General features: G+C 34.2%; 2 protein-coding genes across 2 annotated transcripts; both read left to right on the top strand.

Moving 5' to 3' along the window:
• Nucleotides 1-8070: 8070 nt before the first annotated feature.
• On the top strand, nucleotides 8071-11133 carry LOC122604671 (DEAD-box ATP-dependent RNA helicase 52B-like). Its single transcript, XM_043777543.1, has 7 exons — nucleotides 8071-8580; nucleotides 9655-9738; nucleotides 9836-10078; nucleotides 10162-10329; nucleotides 10414-10527; nucleotides 10617-10961; nucleotides 11098-11133. Exons 1-7 carry the CDS (start codon nucleotides 8071-8073, stop codon nucleotides 11131-11133), a joined length of 1500 nt encoding a protein of 499 aa, XP_043633478.1.
• A 53-nt stretch (nucleotides 11134-11186) lies between these two features.
• LOC122604670 (DEAD-box ATP-dependent RNA helicase 52B-like) lies at nucleotides 11187-13093 on the top strand. The gene is made up of 6 exons (XM_043777542.1): nucleotides 11187-11531; nucleotides 11760-11843; nucleotides 11941-12183; nucleotides 12266-12433; nucleotides 12518-12631; nucleotides 12728-13093. The coding sequence occupies exons 1-6, from the start codon at nucleotides 11256-11258 to the stop codon at nucleotides 13091-13093; spliced, it is 1251 nt and encodes a 416-aa protein (XP_043633477.1). The 5' UTR covers nucleotides 11187-11255.
• Nucleotides 13094-14487: the final 1394 nt, after the last annotated feature.

The raw sequence follows: 14487 nt of genomic DNA, 5'->3' as shown, positions 1-14487 counted from the left end.
TTTAAATGACCAAATGGCAAGGCATTATAACTGTTGCAAGGTTTCCAAGTCAAACTAATAAACTGGATAATAAATCGAAAGATAATATATAATAAATCCTAAAGAGTACTCAAGTGATAGGGATGAAATCACAAAAGAGAGAATTTAAAGAAGAAGAAGAAGTTGTTTATCAAATCCAGTCTGCCTCTTATTCATTATAGTCTGATATCTATACAAATTGGGGAAAAAGCGACTCAGTTGTAACAAACTATAACTGCCAGTAACAACAATACACTTTACTACCCTATACTTAAACTTGACACTTACTAACAAACTAGATGTAACACGTATTGAAAAGCACCCATTTATACTTTTTTTTTACACATATAAAAAAACAGATAAAGATTTAAAACTTCACAGTTATATATTTTTTAATTTATTTTTGCTGATTCCAAAGATGAGGGTTTTTGTTAGAAACTTTCAAAAAAGACCACCAAAAATAGTTCCGTCTAAGACCACTAAAAAGGTTAAGTTAGCGCTACATACACACAGACTTATACATATACAATTCAAATCCATCTCTCTTTAAACACACATTTTTTTCCATACACTCGTACATATATATACATACTAGTTTTCTTTTTTGAACGACATATACATACTATTTTATGATTTGTTTCTACATGTAAATTAACATAGCTTTTTATCACTTATTTATTTATTCCAGAAAAGCATGCATAAAGTGGTGTTATTTAAGGCCACAAAATTATTAAGCTGGCACTAGTGGCACTCGTTCCTATGTTTTTCCAAATTAACAAGCATGGTATCTGCGCAATGCGGCAGCGGTAGTGGGGAAGACGATCTAGTGGTGTCGGTGATGTATCGGTGGTGGTGGAAGTGTGAAGTGGTGTATGTTGATGTAATTGTGATAGTGAAAATTTTTAGAAAATAAGGGCTGAAAGTGTTAATTATTAAAATAAAGGTTAGAGTATAAATTAATTAATTAAGCGTAATTTGGTATTTTATAAAAACTCTTTCCATAGTGTATTTATTAAGGGTAATTTAGTAATTCTGTATGTAACTATTGTGTAACTATTTCAAAAAATGGAGGTTGTGATAATTTTTATAAAAGAGTATAGATAGATAAGATGAGGGATCGACAAATCCAAAAAGCATGCCAAATAAAAACTAACCTTCCAAATGAGACACGAGTTCCAAAAGAAGTTAATTGAATTAAGTAGACACTGATTGAGCCATCGATAAGAGTTGGCTAGCCAAATGGTCGTGCGGCCACGCGATGTGATGATGGTGGTAGTGACGACGATATTCAAGGTAGTGGCGGTAAAGGTATTATTATCAATGTAAAAGTGATTAATGTAAAAGGGTAATGTAGTTATGTTAAGAGTTGAGAGATGTATGTTGTATACTTGTATATAAATCATCTAAGTTAGATGATGTTGTTCTCACAAACCATAAAAGTCATGGAGGGCTTTTTGACATGTGTGAAAAATGATTATCATCGTGTTAACACCATTTAATACTTTCCCATAGTAAATTATTAAGTGAAAATGTTTAAATTATTGAACAAAATAAAGAAACATTTTTGGGTCATCAACAACTTAGTTGAAACAAAAAAAAAGGAAATAAATGCTCTAAATATAGTATAGAAGCATGGATAACCTTTGACATAATGTAGAAAATACTAAGGAAACTATGTTCAATGAATCATAAAAGATTTGATTAGTGACTAGACGGACATTCGCTCGATTCAACAGTAATCGCAACGATGGTAGCTTCGGTCTAGTGGTGGCAACAACGGGTAGTGGTAGTGGTGACGACGACGAGTAGTGTCGGTTATTGGTATAAATGTTATTAATGTAAACGAGGATAATATAATTATTTAAGGAGTTATGAGGATGGATGTTGTAAAATAGTTTCATTAAGAACATTATATATAGGAAAATGATTAATCAACCTAATTGACGTGCCTAAAGATATGCCTAAAACCTTAAGAATTTGACATGTGGATTCCACTAATTCTCTTTCCTAATCTTGCCCCCTAATTTTTTCACATGTCACCATCTTACAATTAAGTACATTTTTAGGTACACCAATTAGGTTGATTTATCATTATTATATATATCACTGTATTAAATGAAGATGTTTAAAATAGTGAATAAAGATGAAAAACGGTTTAGGTATATCAATATCTTCATGATCGAATGGTCACTTTTAGTTACCTCTATACTCGTTTTACAATAGTTAACTTATTAACCCTTATATGTGTAACGCATATATTAAATTTCATAAACAGTTTTACTGATAATCATATAGCAACATAATAGTTATTTGCATAATTTGTATGCTAACTTTGTATATTATCCACTGTTGTAAAATTCACCGAGTAGAGCCGAATACTCTCCGAGTACTCGCTACAAGGTAAGGTGTTGAGTAGACCCGAGTCGACCGATTATTCCAAGTACTCTCTGACTTGGCCACTTTGACCCCCCGCGTACTCACCGCATAGACCCGAGTACTCCCAACTCACTTGTCGACCAACCTGGGAATGATTAGTGACTTCCGCAACCTTGATATTGTCATAAAATATAATAATCATTTGAACTATGAATAAAACGAATAAAAGTATGAGAACTATATACAATTATGTTGTAAAGATCAAAAAAACAATCTGTATCTTTACTCTTATATAAGAGTTATTTATCTTTTATTTTTTAAAATAGTTACATAAAAGTTAGTTTGAACATGATTCAATTACCTTTTTTTGAAAAGAGTTATAAGAATTTACCCGATCTGTTTTTAATAAAGTAATTTGTACTCTCAACTCTTACTAATTTACATCATAAACTCTTAACTTTTAAAATATCTTAACTATCACCATTATATAAAAAAATAAATAAATAAAAAAATTTAACAACGAGTTACTAGTTAGCATTCGAAACAACACAGTGACATCCAATTGGGCAGTATGCGGTGTTCGAACCACGCATGCCTGAGATGAAACCCAGGAGTCCCAAAAACCCCCCTAATGAGGTAGCGATTGTGTTGTATGGTCAAGGAATGGTTGAAGTGGTTTGTACTGGAGTTGCGGCCGAAACTGCAGGGTGCCAAAACTCGAGGTTTAAAGTTGAGGAAGGAGATGTGTTTGTGGTGCCAAGTTCGCATCCAATGGCTCAAATATCCTTCAATAATGACCATTTTGTTTTCTTGGGGTTCAGGAAGACATTAAAGGACGACATGCCACAAACTATAAAAGGAAAGTTGTCGATTCTACAAGGGCTGGATAAAACTGTGTTGGAGAAGTCCTTTAATGTTAGAAACACGACATTGGATTGGGTTTTTTCAGATAAAAAAGAGAGTTATATTTACGAATGCATTTCGTGTGCTGAAGAAGCAACAGCCGGTCAAGGATGGCCCCAAGAAGCAGGTCAAGGAGGGCCTCAAGTTCGGCCACAAGAGAGGCCAGCAGCCGGTCCAGGAGGCGGGTGGAAAGAAAGGCAACGAGATGGTCAAGGCGGGTGGCAAGAAGAACAAGGACGTCGTTATAGTCCAGAAGAGTACTCGCAAGAGGGACAGGGACCAGGCGGTCGGGAAGGGTGGCAATGGGGGGGCAAGTATACCTAAAAAGGCTGATGCTTATGGTGGCGTAGCAACGTTGAAGATGACAGAGGCGACAAACATCCACGTTTGTGAAGTTCGGTGAAGGGGAATATAGACAATGTGTGGAAGTACAATAAATAAAAGTTGTGTTTAATTTTATGAATCTAATGAACTTCATTCATTGAATAAGGAAAACATTTGCTGGCTTAGTAAAAATTCTAAATTGATCAGAGTCTCATCATAGCAGCATATATGCTATTTATTAGAGCATCCTTATTCCTTGGTTCATATCTGATATCATCATTCGGAAAAGGTACACTTGATATCATACTACACTCATAAAAATTACAAACCCCACAATAATCCACGTTCCTCCACAATATATATACAACCAAGAAAAAAAAAAACAAAACAAAAGAAAGAAAATAAGAATAATACGTCGCTGCTTATCAATGTGTAGTTGCCATAAACCTTTCACAACATGTCATCACTTTGAAGTCATCGCAAGATCGATCTTCAATGGCGCTAGAAACACCTTGGCCCCAATGATGCCAAACGACGTTGACTAGCTAGGTAGTGATTGATGCAGGATTGCAGACATCGTTGGTCCTTCACGATGTCGTTGGCATCACATATGGTCTTACTTGTGTTGGTTTTGGAAGAACTAAATAATAAGGGAAACTCATTACTAAAACGAATAAGCAGGGGCCCCTAAATGAGCAGATTAAATGTGACGAATTATTGTGAACACATAATGTCCTACTATAGCCCACTATTTTATGTGAGAGGTACCTGCGCAATGCAGCGGTGATGAGTGATTGTGGCGTTAATGATGTGGTTATTAACGTAAATTAAAGGTAGTTGATGTAAAATGTTAGTTTAGTTAATGAAAAGAGTATGTTTCCATAGAAGGACGACGCCGGTGGAATACGAGATATGTGTGAAGACTATTGGTTTTATGTAAAAACGTGATAGTCATATCAAAGGCTTAAAATTTAATAAAACAAAAAAGGTTTGCTTTATTATGGGACGAGAGGGTACCCACGCAATACGACGATGGTAGCGGCAACGGGTAGTGGTGATGGCGGTAACGGTGTGGTTATTAATGTAAAAGTAATTGAGTAAAATTGTTTTGTAATTATTCTAAGGGTTAATGAATGTGGTGTAAATAATTTCATTAAAAGTATTGTAAAGTAGTATATTAGGTGTAGATATTTAAATTAAAGAATTAATAGGAGAGGTAGTTTATATAGGGTTGAAAAATATTTTAAACATATTTTGGATAGATTTGGTGTGTGAGTTGAGAAAATGTAACGATTTTAGGATATTATAAATATTTTAAAGATATAAAGTTGAAAGGGGGAAGATAGTTTGTTTTATTCGTACTATGTTTATGTTCTTTTTCTTTCTTGTATTGATTAGTTAATAATTAATTTACTTGTTATATCTTGTTGTAATTCGAATTTGATTATCAATAAAATGTTTATTTATTGAATGGTGTTCTAACAGTATATACGTAGCCAGATCAAAGCCTCGGATTTCAGAATAAAAATTCGTACTATACATTTGGTTTGTCATAGATATATGATTAGTTATTTTATGGTGTTTGTACGTAGGACTTCGCCAATAATATACACAAATTTGATTCTCCGAGAATTTGAAAGGTGCAGTGTAATTAACAAACATATTCCAGGTCCAAGAGATTCTAATTGAATGCACATACTTTACCTGCAGGTAATTTCTACATCCCTTGGTACCAAGCTTTAGTTTGTTGTTTGGCTCCTTTGTTGTGTTTTGTTTAATCGTAGGTACCAAGTTATCTATGATGTTATCGTAGTATCTTACGCTGACCATTTTGCTAAACCCGCTCGTCCCCGACCCACATTCATCTAATTGTATGCATAAATTTAATTCTTCGGGAATTTGAAAAGTGCGGTGTAAACAAACATATTCTGGGTCCAAGAGATTATAATTAGATGCACATACTTTACCAGGTAATTTCCACCTATGGTATGTCTTATTCTTTTAGATCCCTTAGGTAATGGAAGTTTCTTATCAATAAGTTAAAATTAGGGTTCTATTCGGTGAATGGACTTTATAATGTGAACCCGATCAAAAATGGTATATAAGACTTTTGATATTTGCGACTATAATTTAAAATTCAGTAGTGGCTTAAGGGTAAAACATATAAAACAAAGGCTTTAAGCCCCGTATGATTGAAGGCCTCAAATTTTATAATATATATGTTAAGTATATCACAAAATTTCCATATAAAAAATTTATTGATAAATTTCTGTTTGAAAATTTTTAAATAAGATTAAAAGGCTTAAAACTAAGTCTAGTTTCAAAGGAGTTTTCAAATAAGGCTGACAATTTTGACACGAAACCTGTTAACACAACACGACACAACCTGTTCTTAACAGGTTTTGTATTTGATCTTAACAAGTTTCGTATCTTAACAGGTCCAACACGAATCTTAACAGGTCTTAACAGAGAACCTGTTAAGATTTTTAATATATAATAATATATGTATATATCGGATAAATGTAAAATATAATGAGGTAACTTTCCCTTTCACTAAACTTCCGAGTTCTTTTTCCCCACATCCTATTCTTTTTCATTGTCTTCTTCTTTCTCAACTTCTACACATATTTGTTAATCCATACATATTACTTTGAATATCTAAGAAGATATTCTTTTACATTCCGATCTGATCCTAACCATCCTGAAACCGGATTCTGGTAGATTCACTAGACGACGGAGATCTCGCTAACTACAACGACAACGACGGAGATTTGCACCGTGGATCCGATTGTCAACGACAACGACAATCGCCCTCTTCATCACCACCGGATCCTTCTTCTTTCTACCTTTTTTCCCCTATAGATCTAGGGTTTATGTCTTCATCTTTATTTTTGGATTTGCGTGAATCTGGGAAATGTTTTGTATATGTGCTATTGTATAAGAATTTGGTTTTTATATAGAGATTTAATATAGATATAAAGATTGATAGAGATATGAATATAAATATGTGTTAACATCTCCAGAAATAAGAAAAAAAAAACAGGTTTTTATCGTGTTACCTGTTAATTTTCGTGTTGTGTTCGTATTAGAAAAAAATGACACGATTACTTATCGTGTCATGTTCAACCCCAACAGGTTCCGTGTCTTATCGTGTCGTGTCTTAACAGGTCGTGTCGGACTTGTTATGCCAGCCTTATTTTCAAATAAGGATAGACAGATTGTAAGATATTATAGTTTAATAAAAACTTTATCTATGATATATTATAAAGCATATCCACTTTTCAACATTTAACAATATACACATAATAATGCATATATCAATGCCCTACAACCTTCAACTTTCTCTCTCCTTCATAACTCATTTTATTCCTCTAATTCATTCAAAATCTTTTATCACAAAAACTATACATCGATATATTATAAAAATTATATGGGTGTTCTTAAAATTTCATGCTCTTTCATTAGAGATGTCATTCGATATACTTCCGACGAATTTTTAAATCCGAGGACGGAACCCGTACAGATAATTAGGCATTTGGCTGTCACACTTTATCACCTATTACCCTCACCATCTCACCGCCGCAATGCGCGGATAGTTACTCACTTATTCATTAACTATTTGGCCCAAATGACAAATATAGTTTATCTCTTTTATTTTATTTTTTATCGACATTTAATTAGATTGTTTATTTTTATTTTTCCAATACTTTTCTTATATGTTGTTTAGAAAATATACCCTCATTATCTTAAAAGATATTATGTGACTTTTTCAATTAAAATATTTTTGAACCTTATTAAGTCATCACCAAACTTTATTAAGGAATTTTATTTCTTTTAACTAATGGAAGAGAGTTGTAATACTTTTTGGTTTTTTTGTTCTCTTTTTAAATGATAACGTATATAAACACACTCACCAATTCGTCATATACACCAACTATACGTGATTTTGTACTTACACGAGAAGTATATTCGCTTTGACCAGAAAAGTCAAAGTATCATATAAAAAGTATCAATATATACTTCATATATGATGGGTGTTTAAACACGATAAGTATAATTGTATACCTCTTGTAAATTGGAGTGTTGCTATAGCAAATCCTCTAAAACAAATTTTAATCGAAAAAAGGCCTCATTTCTAAGTTTTGATTTAGGCCCGAATATGACTTGAGCTGCCGGGAAAAGAATGAGATTTTTTTAGCATAGTTAGTTAGGTAGATAGTTAATCAGAATTTGTTATAGTTACTCATTGATATCGATATCTATTATCACTTGTATAAATAGGATCCTGTATATCTTTTTCAATTCAAAAGTTTTCACCTCGTCATTTGGCGCTAGAAGAAAATAAAAAAATAAAATATAATCGATACACGCACCCACTCCCTTCTTCCCCAACCCCCCTTTAAATTTCTTTCTCCTTTCTGCAATCAAATCAATATAAAAAAGTTATCAATGAGGTTATCATACGCTGACGTCGTTGCTAAACCCCCTCGTCCCCGACCCACATCCATTGAATCCCACCGCCGTTTCATCACCAACACTAGTTACGTTCAGAATCTTGAACAATGTGATACCCCAATAAACATTAACGCAAATGAAGAAACCGAATTTCCAGATAAAATAAAAGATGGTGGGTTAGATTTATCAGTCGTTGTAACCGGGCCGGATGTACCCAGTCCGATAGTCAATTTTACAGATGTCGATTTTAGTCCGACTATTATCAAGAACATAAGGAAAGCTTATGTCTGTCCCACTCCGATTCAGAGACATGCGATTCCGGTAATAATGGCTGGCCATGATATAATGGCTTGTGCTCAGACGGGAAGTGGGAAAACGGCCGCATTTTGTTTTCCGATTATTTCTGGGGTGTTGAAAGAATTCCGGAGAGTGCCCGAACGGCTGGAGAAGGTTGCTTGCCCTCTTGCGCTAATTCTTTCGCCAACCAGGGAGCTATGTTGTCAGGTATCTTTTTTTTTTCTTTTTTTTCTTTCTTATATAAATTATATTTACAGTATGTGTTAATTTATGTGGCATTTTTGTATATGTTTCAATTTGGCTTGTTTAATCTTTTTTTTTATTTAGTTCATTATTTATTATTGCATTTTACCTGATATAATTTCTTGATGTTTTTTTTTGTTCAATCTTATATCTGGCTTTTTTTATAATATTTTTATATAGTTCATTATTTATTTGTGCATTTGTTAAATCTTATATCTGATATAAGTTTTTTTTATTGCTTCAAGTTCCGGCTACTTTTAGTAAGGGGTGGTTTGAAGATGTGGTTATGCACTCATGGTCCGTTATAATGGTTGATTATTGCATATGGCATATGGTTATGTGTGGCTTTATCTTGATGGAAGCATATTTTTCAAATCTAAGATGTTATTTGATGTTTAAAACCGTTGGGGTTCAAAGTTTAAACATATGTGTTTTTAATAGTGGTTTGGAACGCTTAATTGCTTTTCTGCACAAAAGTTGGTATTCTGGATAATCTACTCATTTTTGTAATAGTTCTAGAGTGAAAGTTCTGGTGTTTTTGCTTAAGAAAAGTGTTTTTTAGTTGATATATTTATGATATTTGCGGTTTGATTACCGTGCTTTTTGATTCAATAATGGAGTAGTTTAAGCAGGTAGTTTTGTTAAGGTCTAATGTGTTGCTAGTAGAATATTATACTTTTGTTTTAGGATGTGATTATGATTGGATCAAGCGTGTTTTGGTGTCTGTTTCATGATTTTTAAGATAATGAAAGTTTGAAGCCTGATTGGATTTTGATTTATGGAAATAAATGGAATCTGGACTTAGCTTCATTGTTTTGAATTTTTAGGCCCATTGACAAATTTCTTTTGTGGGCTAATATTGTGGTTGATTTGGGCTTAAATGGATTATGATGTGTTATGGATTGGGACCCTTATGACTGATTTAAGTGAAGACTGGCCCAAGACAAATTTGAAAAAGAAAAGTGAATGGTTTTGATTATTGTCTTACAATTTGGAAGTAAGGTTTAGGCTAATAATCTTGAATAATCTTTTTGTTAGATATTTGAAGTATCGAAAAACTTCTGCAATCAAACTGGTGTAAAAGTTGCTGCTGCTTATGGAGGTGAACCAAAATCCCTTCAGGTTCATCATCTACCATCTTATATCTTTGTTTTATTTTTAAGCGTTACTGTGTCAATTTGAATTTGGTTTAACTCTGTAGATATTCTGATATATGCAGCTTAAAAGCTTTGAGAGCGGTGTGGATATACTAGTTGCCACTCCCGGAAGATTGATTGATTTTTGTGAATTATCAAAAGTTTCACTGAAAATGATAAAATACATGGTCATAGATGAAGCTGATCTTATGTTACATATGGGATTTGAACCTCAAATCAGAAAGATTGTGGAGCATACTGAAATTCCTAGAGTCGGTCGAAGACAAACCATGTTGTTCTGTGCAACATTGCCTTACAAAGTTCAGGTTAGCGCCATTATTGATTCCACTGTTTGTGTAAAAGATCCAAAGTAATTGTTACTAATTGTATTCATTCGTTTAAATTGCAGACACTTGCATCGGCTTTTCTTTCAGACCATGTTTTCATTTCTGTTGGAAGAGGCGGTTCAAGTACACATCTGATTATACAAGAACTAATGCTGGTTGAGGATAATGAGAAACCACAGCGCTTAAAAGAGCTTCTTGATTATCCGATTGCTAATGGAAATTTAGGAAAGGTGAATACCCCATTAATTTGTCTAGTTCTTAGTTTTGTCTTTTTTATGTTTTGTAATTTGGCTTCTTGTTGCTTTGTGATTCAGACTGCACTGGTTTTGATCTTTGTGGCGACAAAGAAAGGTGCATATTCACTCGAATGTTGGCTTAACTGCAACGGGTTTTCTGCTGTGTCTTTACATGGGGATAAATGTCAAATGGTAAGATCTTTTTATATTATTATAAATTTTCTGTCTTTACTTATACTTACATGCAACTGCACACTAAATTGTGTGTTGAACTTTTATAGGAAAGAGAAAGGGCGCTAGCATCTTTTAAAATGGGTTTGACGCCAATTCTGGTGGCTACTGACCTGGCATCAAGAGGTCTTGATGTTGCTGGTATTGCACAGGTTGTGAACTATGACCTGCCGCGGGATATTGATACTTATGTCCAAAGAATTGGCAGGACTGGGCGTGCTGGAAAAGGCGGACGGGCAACGTCTTTTTTCACATCTAAGAACTTGTGCCTAGCTAAAGCACTTTCTGCGCTTTTAAAGGAATGTCATCAAGATGCACCAAATTGGCTTTATAAGTATGCTGAGAGATACATGTGTTTGAATGACCATCATCTTGATTTTAACAAGAGTCTGAAGGTAGAGAATTGCTATGATAGGGCAGTCAAGTATTCTCGAATGTCTGGTGGTAAGGACCAAGAAGTTTATTTGGAAACAAAGAAGACTGATTATGGCACGACTTATGACAAATATGCTTTTACATCTGAGTTTGTAGATTGTGATGCGATATCTTGTGACACTAAGGAACTAAGTCTTAATGAATTAGAAGCAAATGAATCAGAAAAGGGAGTAAGAGGTGGTGAAATAAACTTTGATGCCTATGAGGACATACCAGTGAATATAATTGGCTTGGATGTGCCCAACCCAATAAATATGTTCATTGATGTGGATTTTGGTGGTGTTGTCAACGAGACTATAAGACATATATGTAAGTATTCGCAACCAACACCTATTCAAAGGCATGCAATTCCTGTTTTAATGGGGGGGCGCGACTTAATGGCTTGTGCTCAGACTGGAAGTGGTAAAACAGCAGCGTTCTGTTTACCCATAATATCTGGGATGTTGAAAGACGTCTCGAAAAGATCTCCAGAAGAGGTCATGTATCCTCTTGCTCTTATTTTGTCTCCCACGCGAGAACTTTGCTTTCAGGTTAATTTTAATTTTTTTAAATTAAATCGTTTATAGTTATACCATATGTATTTACTTTTTGGATTTTTTAGATATGCTGATTGGCTTGTGTAGATATACTTCTTTATTTCCTTACTTTCGTATTTTATAGGTGATGATAGGTTGTTTGTTTTATTGATTATATATTGTTTTATTGATGTATGTTCTGATAGTGTTTTCATAAAACTTTTGAATAACTCTTTTTGTTAGATATATGAAGAAGCTAAAAAGTTCTCTTACCAAACTAGCTTAAAAGTTTGCATTGCTTGCGGAGGTGAACCAAAATCCCTTCAGGTTCATTATCTACCATCTTATATCTTTATTTTATTTTTAAGCGTTACTGTGTCTATTTAAATTTGGTTTAACTCTCTAGATATTCTGATATATGCAGCTTAAAAGCTTTGAGAGCGGTTTGGATATACTAGTTGCCACTCCAGGAAGACTGATTGACTTTTGTGAAGCATCAAAAGTTTCACTGAAAATGATAAAATACATGGTCATAGATGAAGCTGATCGTATGTTAGATATGGGATTTGAACCTCAAATCAGAAAGATTGTGGAGCACACTGAAAATCCTAGAGTCGGTCGAAGACAAACAATGTTGTTCAGTGCAACATTGCCTAAAAAAGTTCAGGTTAGCGCCATTATTGATTCCGCTGTTTGTGTAAAAGATCCAAGTAATTGTTACTAATTGTATTCATTCGTATAAATTGCAGACACTTGCTTTGGCTTTTCTTTCAGACCATGTTTTCATTTCTGTTGGAAGAGCCGGTTCAAGTACACATCTGATTATACAAGAACTAATGCTCGTTGAGGATAATGAGAAACCACAGCGCTTAAAAGAGCTTCTTGATTATCAGATTGCTAATGGAAATTTAGGAAAGGTGAATACCCCATTAATTTGTCTAGTTCTTAGTTTTTTCTTTCTTAAGTTTTGTAATTTGGCTTCTTGTTGCTTTGCGATTCAGACTGCACTGGTTTTGATCTTTGTGGCGACAAAGAGAGGTGCAAATGCACTCGAATGTTGGCTTAACAGCAACGGGTTTTCTGCTGTGTCTTTACATGGGGACAAATGTCAAAGGGTAAGATCTTTATTATATTATTATAAATTTTCTGTCTTTACTTATACTTACATGCGCAACTGCACACTAAATTATATGTGTTTTGAACTTTTATAGGAAAGAGAAAGGGCGCTAGCATCTTTTAAAATGGGTTTGACGCCGATTCTGGTGGCTACTGACCTGGCATCAAGAGGTCTTGATGTTGCTGGTATTGCACAGGTTGTGAACTACGACCTGCCGCGGGATATTGATACTTATGTCCAAAGAATCGGCAGGACTGGGCGTGCTGGAAAAAGAGGACTGGCAACGTCTTTTTTCACATCGAAGAACTCGTGCATTGCTAAAGCACTGTCTGAGCTTTTAAAGGAATGTCATCAAGATGCACCAAATTGGCTTTATCAGTATGCTAAGAGGTACATGTCTTTTAGGACTGCTGATTATCTTCGCATTTCGCGTGGCTATGAGTACTCTGTCTCTACATGATGGAGTGGCAGTATCAAGGTTATGTAACTTGCCTTTTAGATTCCTTAATAGATGGAATGAAAAGTGATGCATATATAATTTTGTACATCCGTATAGACTACTTAGTTACAACTTACAACCCACAAAGTTTAATGGCAAAAGTTTTGCCTTTTTGTATTAAATAAAGATCTGTAAAAAGTTCACAACCATGTGATGATTGTGATTGTTCTTTTGGCAGTGGCTATTGTTCATTATAGCTTATCTTTTTGCTTTTACTATGTATTTCTGAGTAATTTTGAAGGAGTTGATTTCTGTTTGCATATATCTGAATCAGACAACGTTCCTCTCTGACCTGTAACATTGAAGTGATGAAGTCATATACGTAGCTACTTCCTGTCTGGATTGGTCACTGTGTTATGTATGCCTGCCCATCTGTTACTGTATTGTTTCAGCCTGTGCCTATAAACAAAATAAAAACATCATTGCAACCAGCTAGATACTTAACAGTATTGCAAAATCAGCCTAAATTGTGAAACATACTAGTGAATCAACATGCTATATTGTGCATAATTTTAAACATTGATGATGACTCTGTCGCCTTCTCGAGCATAGATAGTAGGGCCTGAAAACATCCCATTTACGGTCACAATGGGCTTGGCATGGCACAATCGGTTCACACTGCGCACTCGAACCTGATGATAAAAATATACAAAAACAGTTTTTAGCTATACATTTAACAACACATATCAAATGTGTTGACCGGAACTTGAATTAGAAATTAGTCTCACATCAAACTGATACTTCTTGGTGGCAGCTTCTGCTTGAAGGGGAACCAAGGACACAGACATGAAAACGAAAAGAAGAATGCAGTCAGTTTGGTGGTATACGAAGTTTGAACAACCACGTGACACCATTTTTCCTTAGTTGGCCGGAAAGTGGTGTGTTGTCCTTTGAATGAAAAGAGAGAGATGAATGTGGAGAAGACATACATACAATGATACAAACATGTATTTATACGTCAATACGTGCGTGACAACAGATATTAGGTAAAGGTGAAGTAAGCTAGATGTAAATGAAGACTTTGAAGTTAAATATGTGCAGATGAGAAGCTTGAATTGAAGTTATAGAAACCAATTATAATATAAGGGAAATGATTAATCTTCTAAACAAAATAACCTAAAAATCCCTCTAACTATTGGATGATAACATGTGGAAAAATCAAGAGGTGAAATTAAAAAAGAGAATTAGTGAATACCACATGTCACCTTCTTAAAGTGTTAAGAAGATTTTTATGCTATTTTGTTATGAGGAATAGTCATTTTCCATAATGTAAATGAGGAAATGTGGCTATTAAACACTTAAGTTGGGTGTATAAATTAATCCTCACATTTTGATTTTTTAAGCCATAAAAAACA

Source organism: Erigeron canadensis, chromosome 6 (assembly GCF_010389155.1).
Source record: "Erigeron canadensis isolate Cc75 chromosome 6, C_canadensis_v1, whole genome shotgun sequence".
Classification (NCBI taxonomy): Eukaryota; Viridiplantae; Streptophyta; class Magnoliopsida; order Asterales; family Asteraceae; genus Erigeron; species Erigeron canadensis.
The sequence above is the reverse complement of the archived record's forward strand: the minus strand, read 5'-3'. Positions and strand labels throughout refer to the sequence as shown.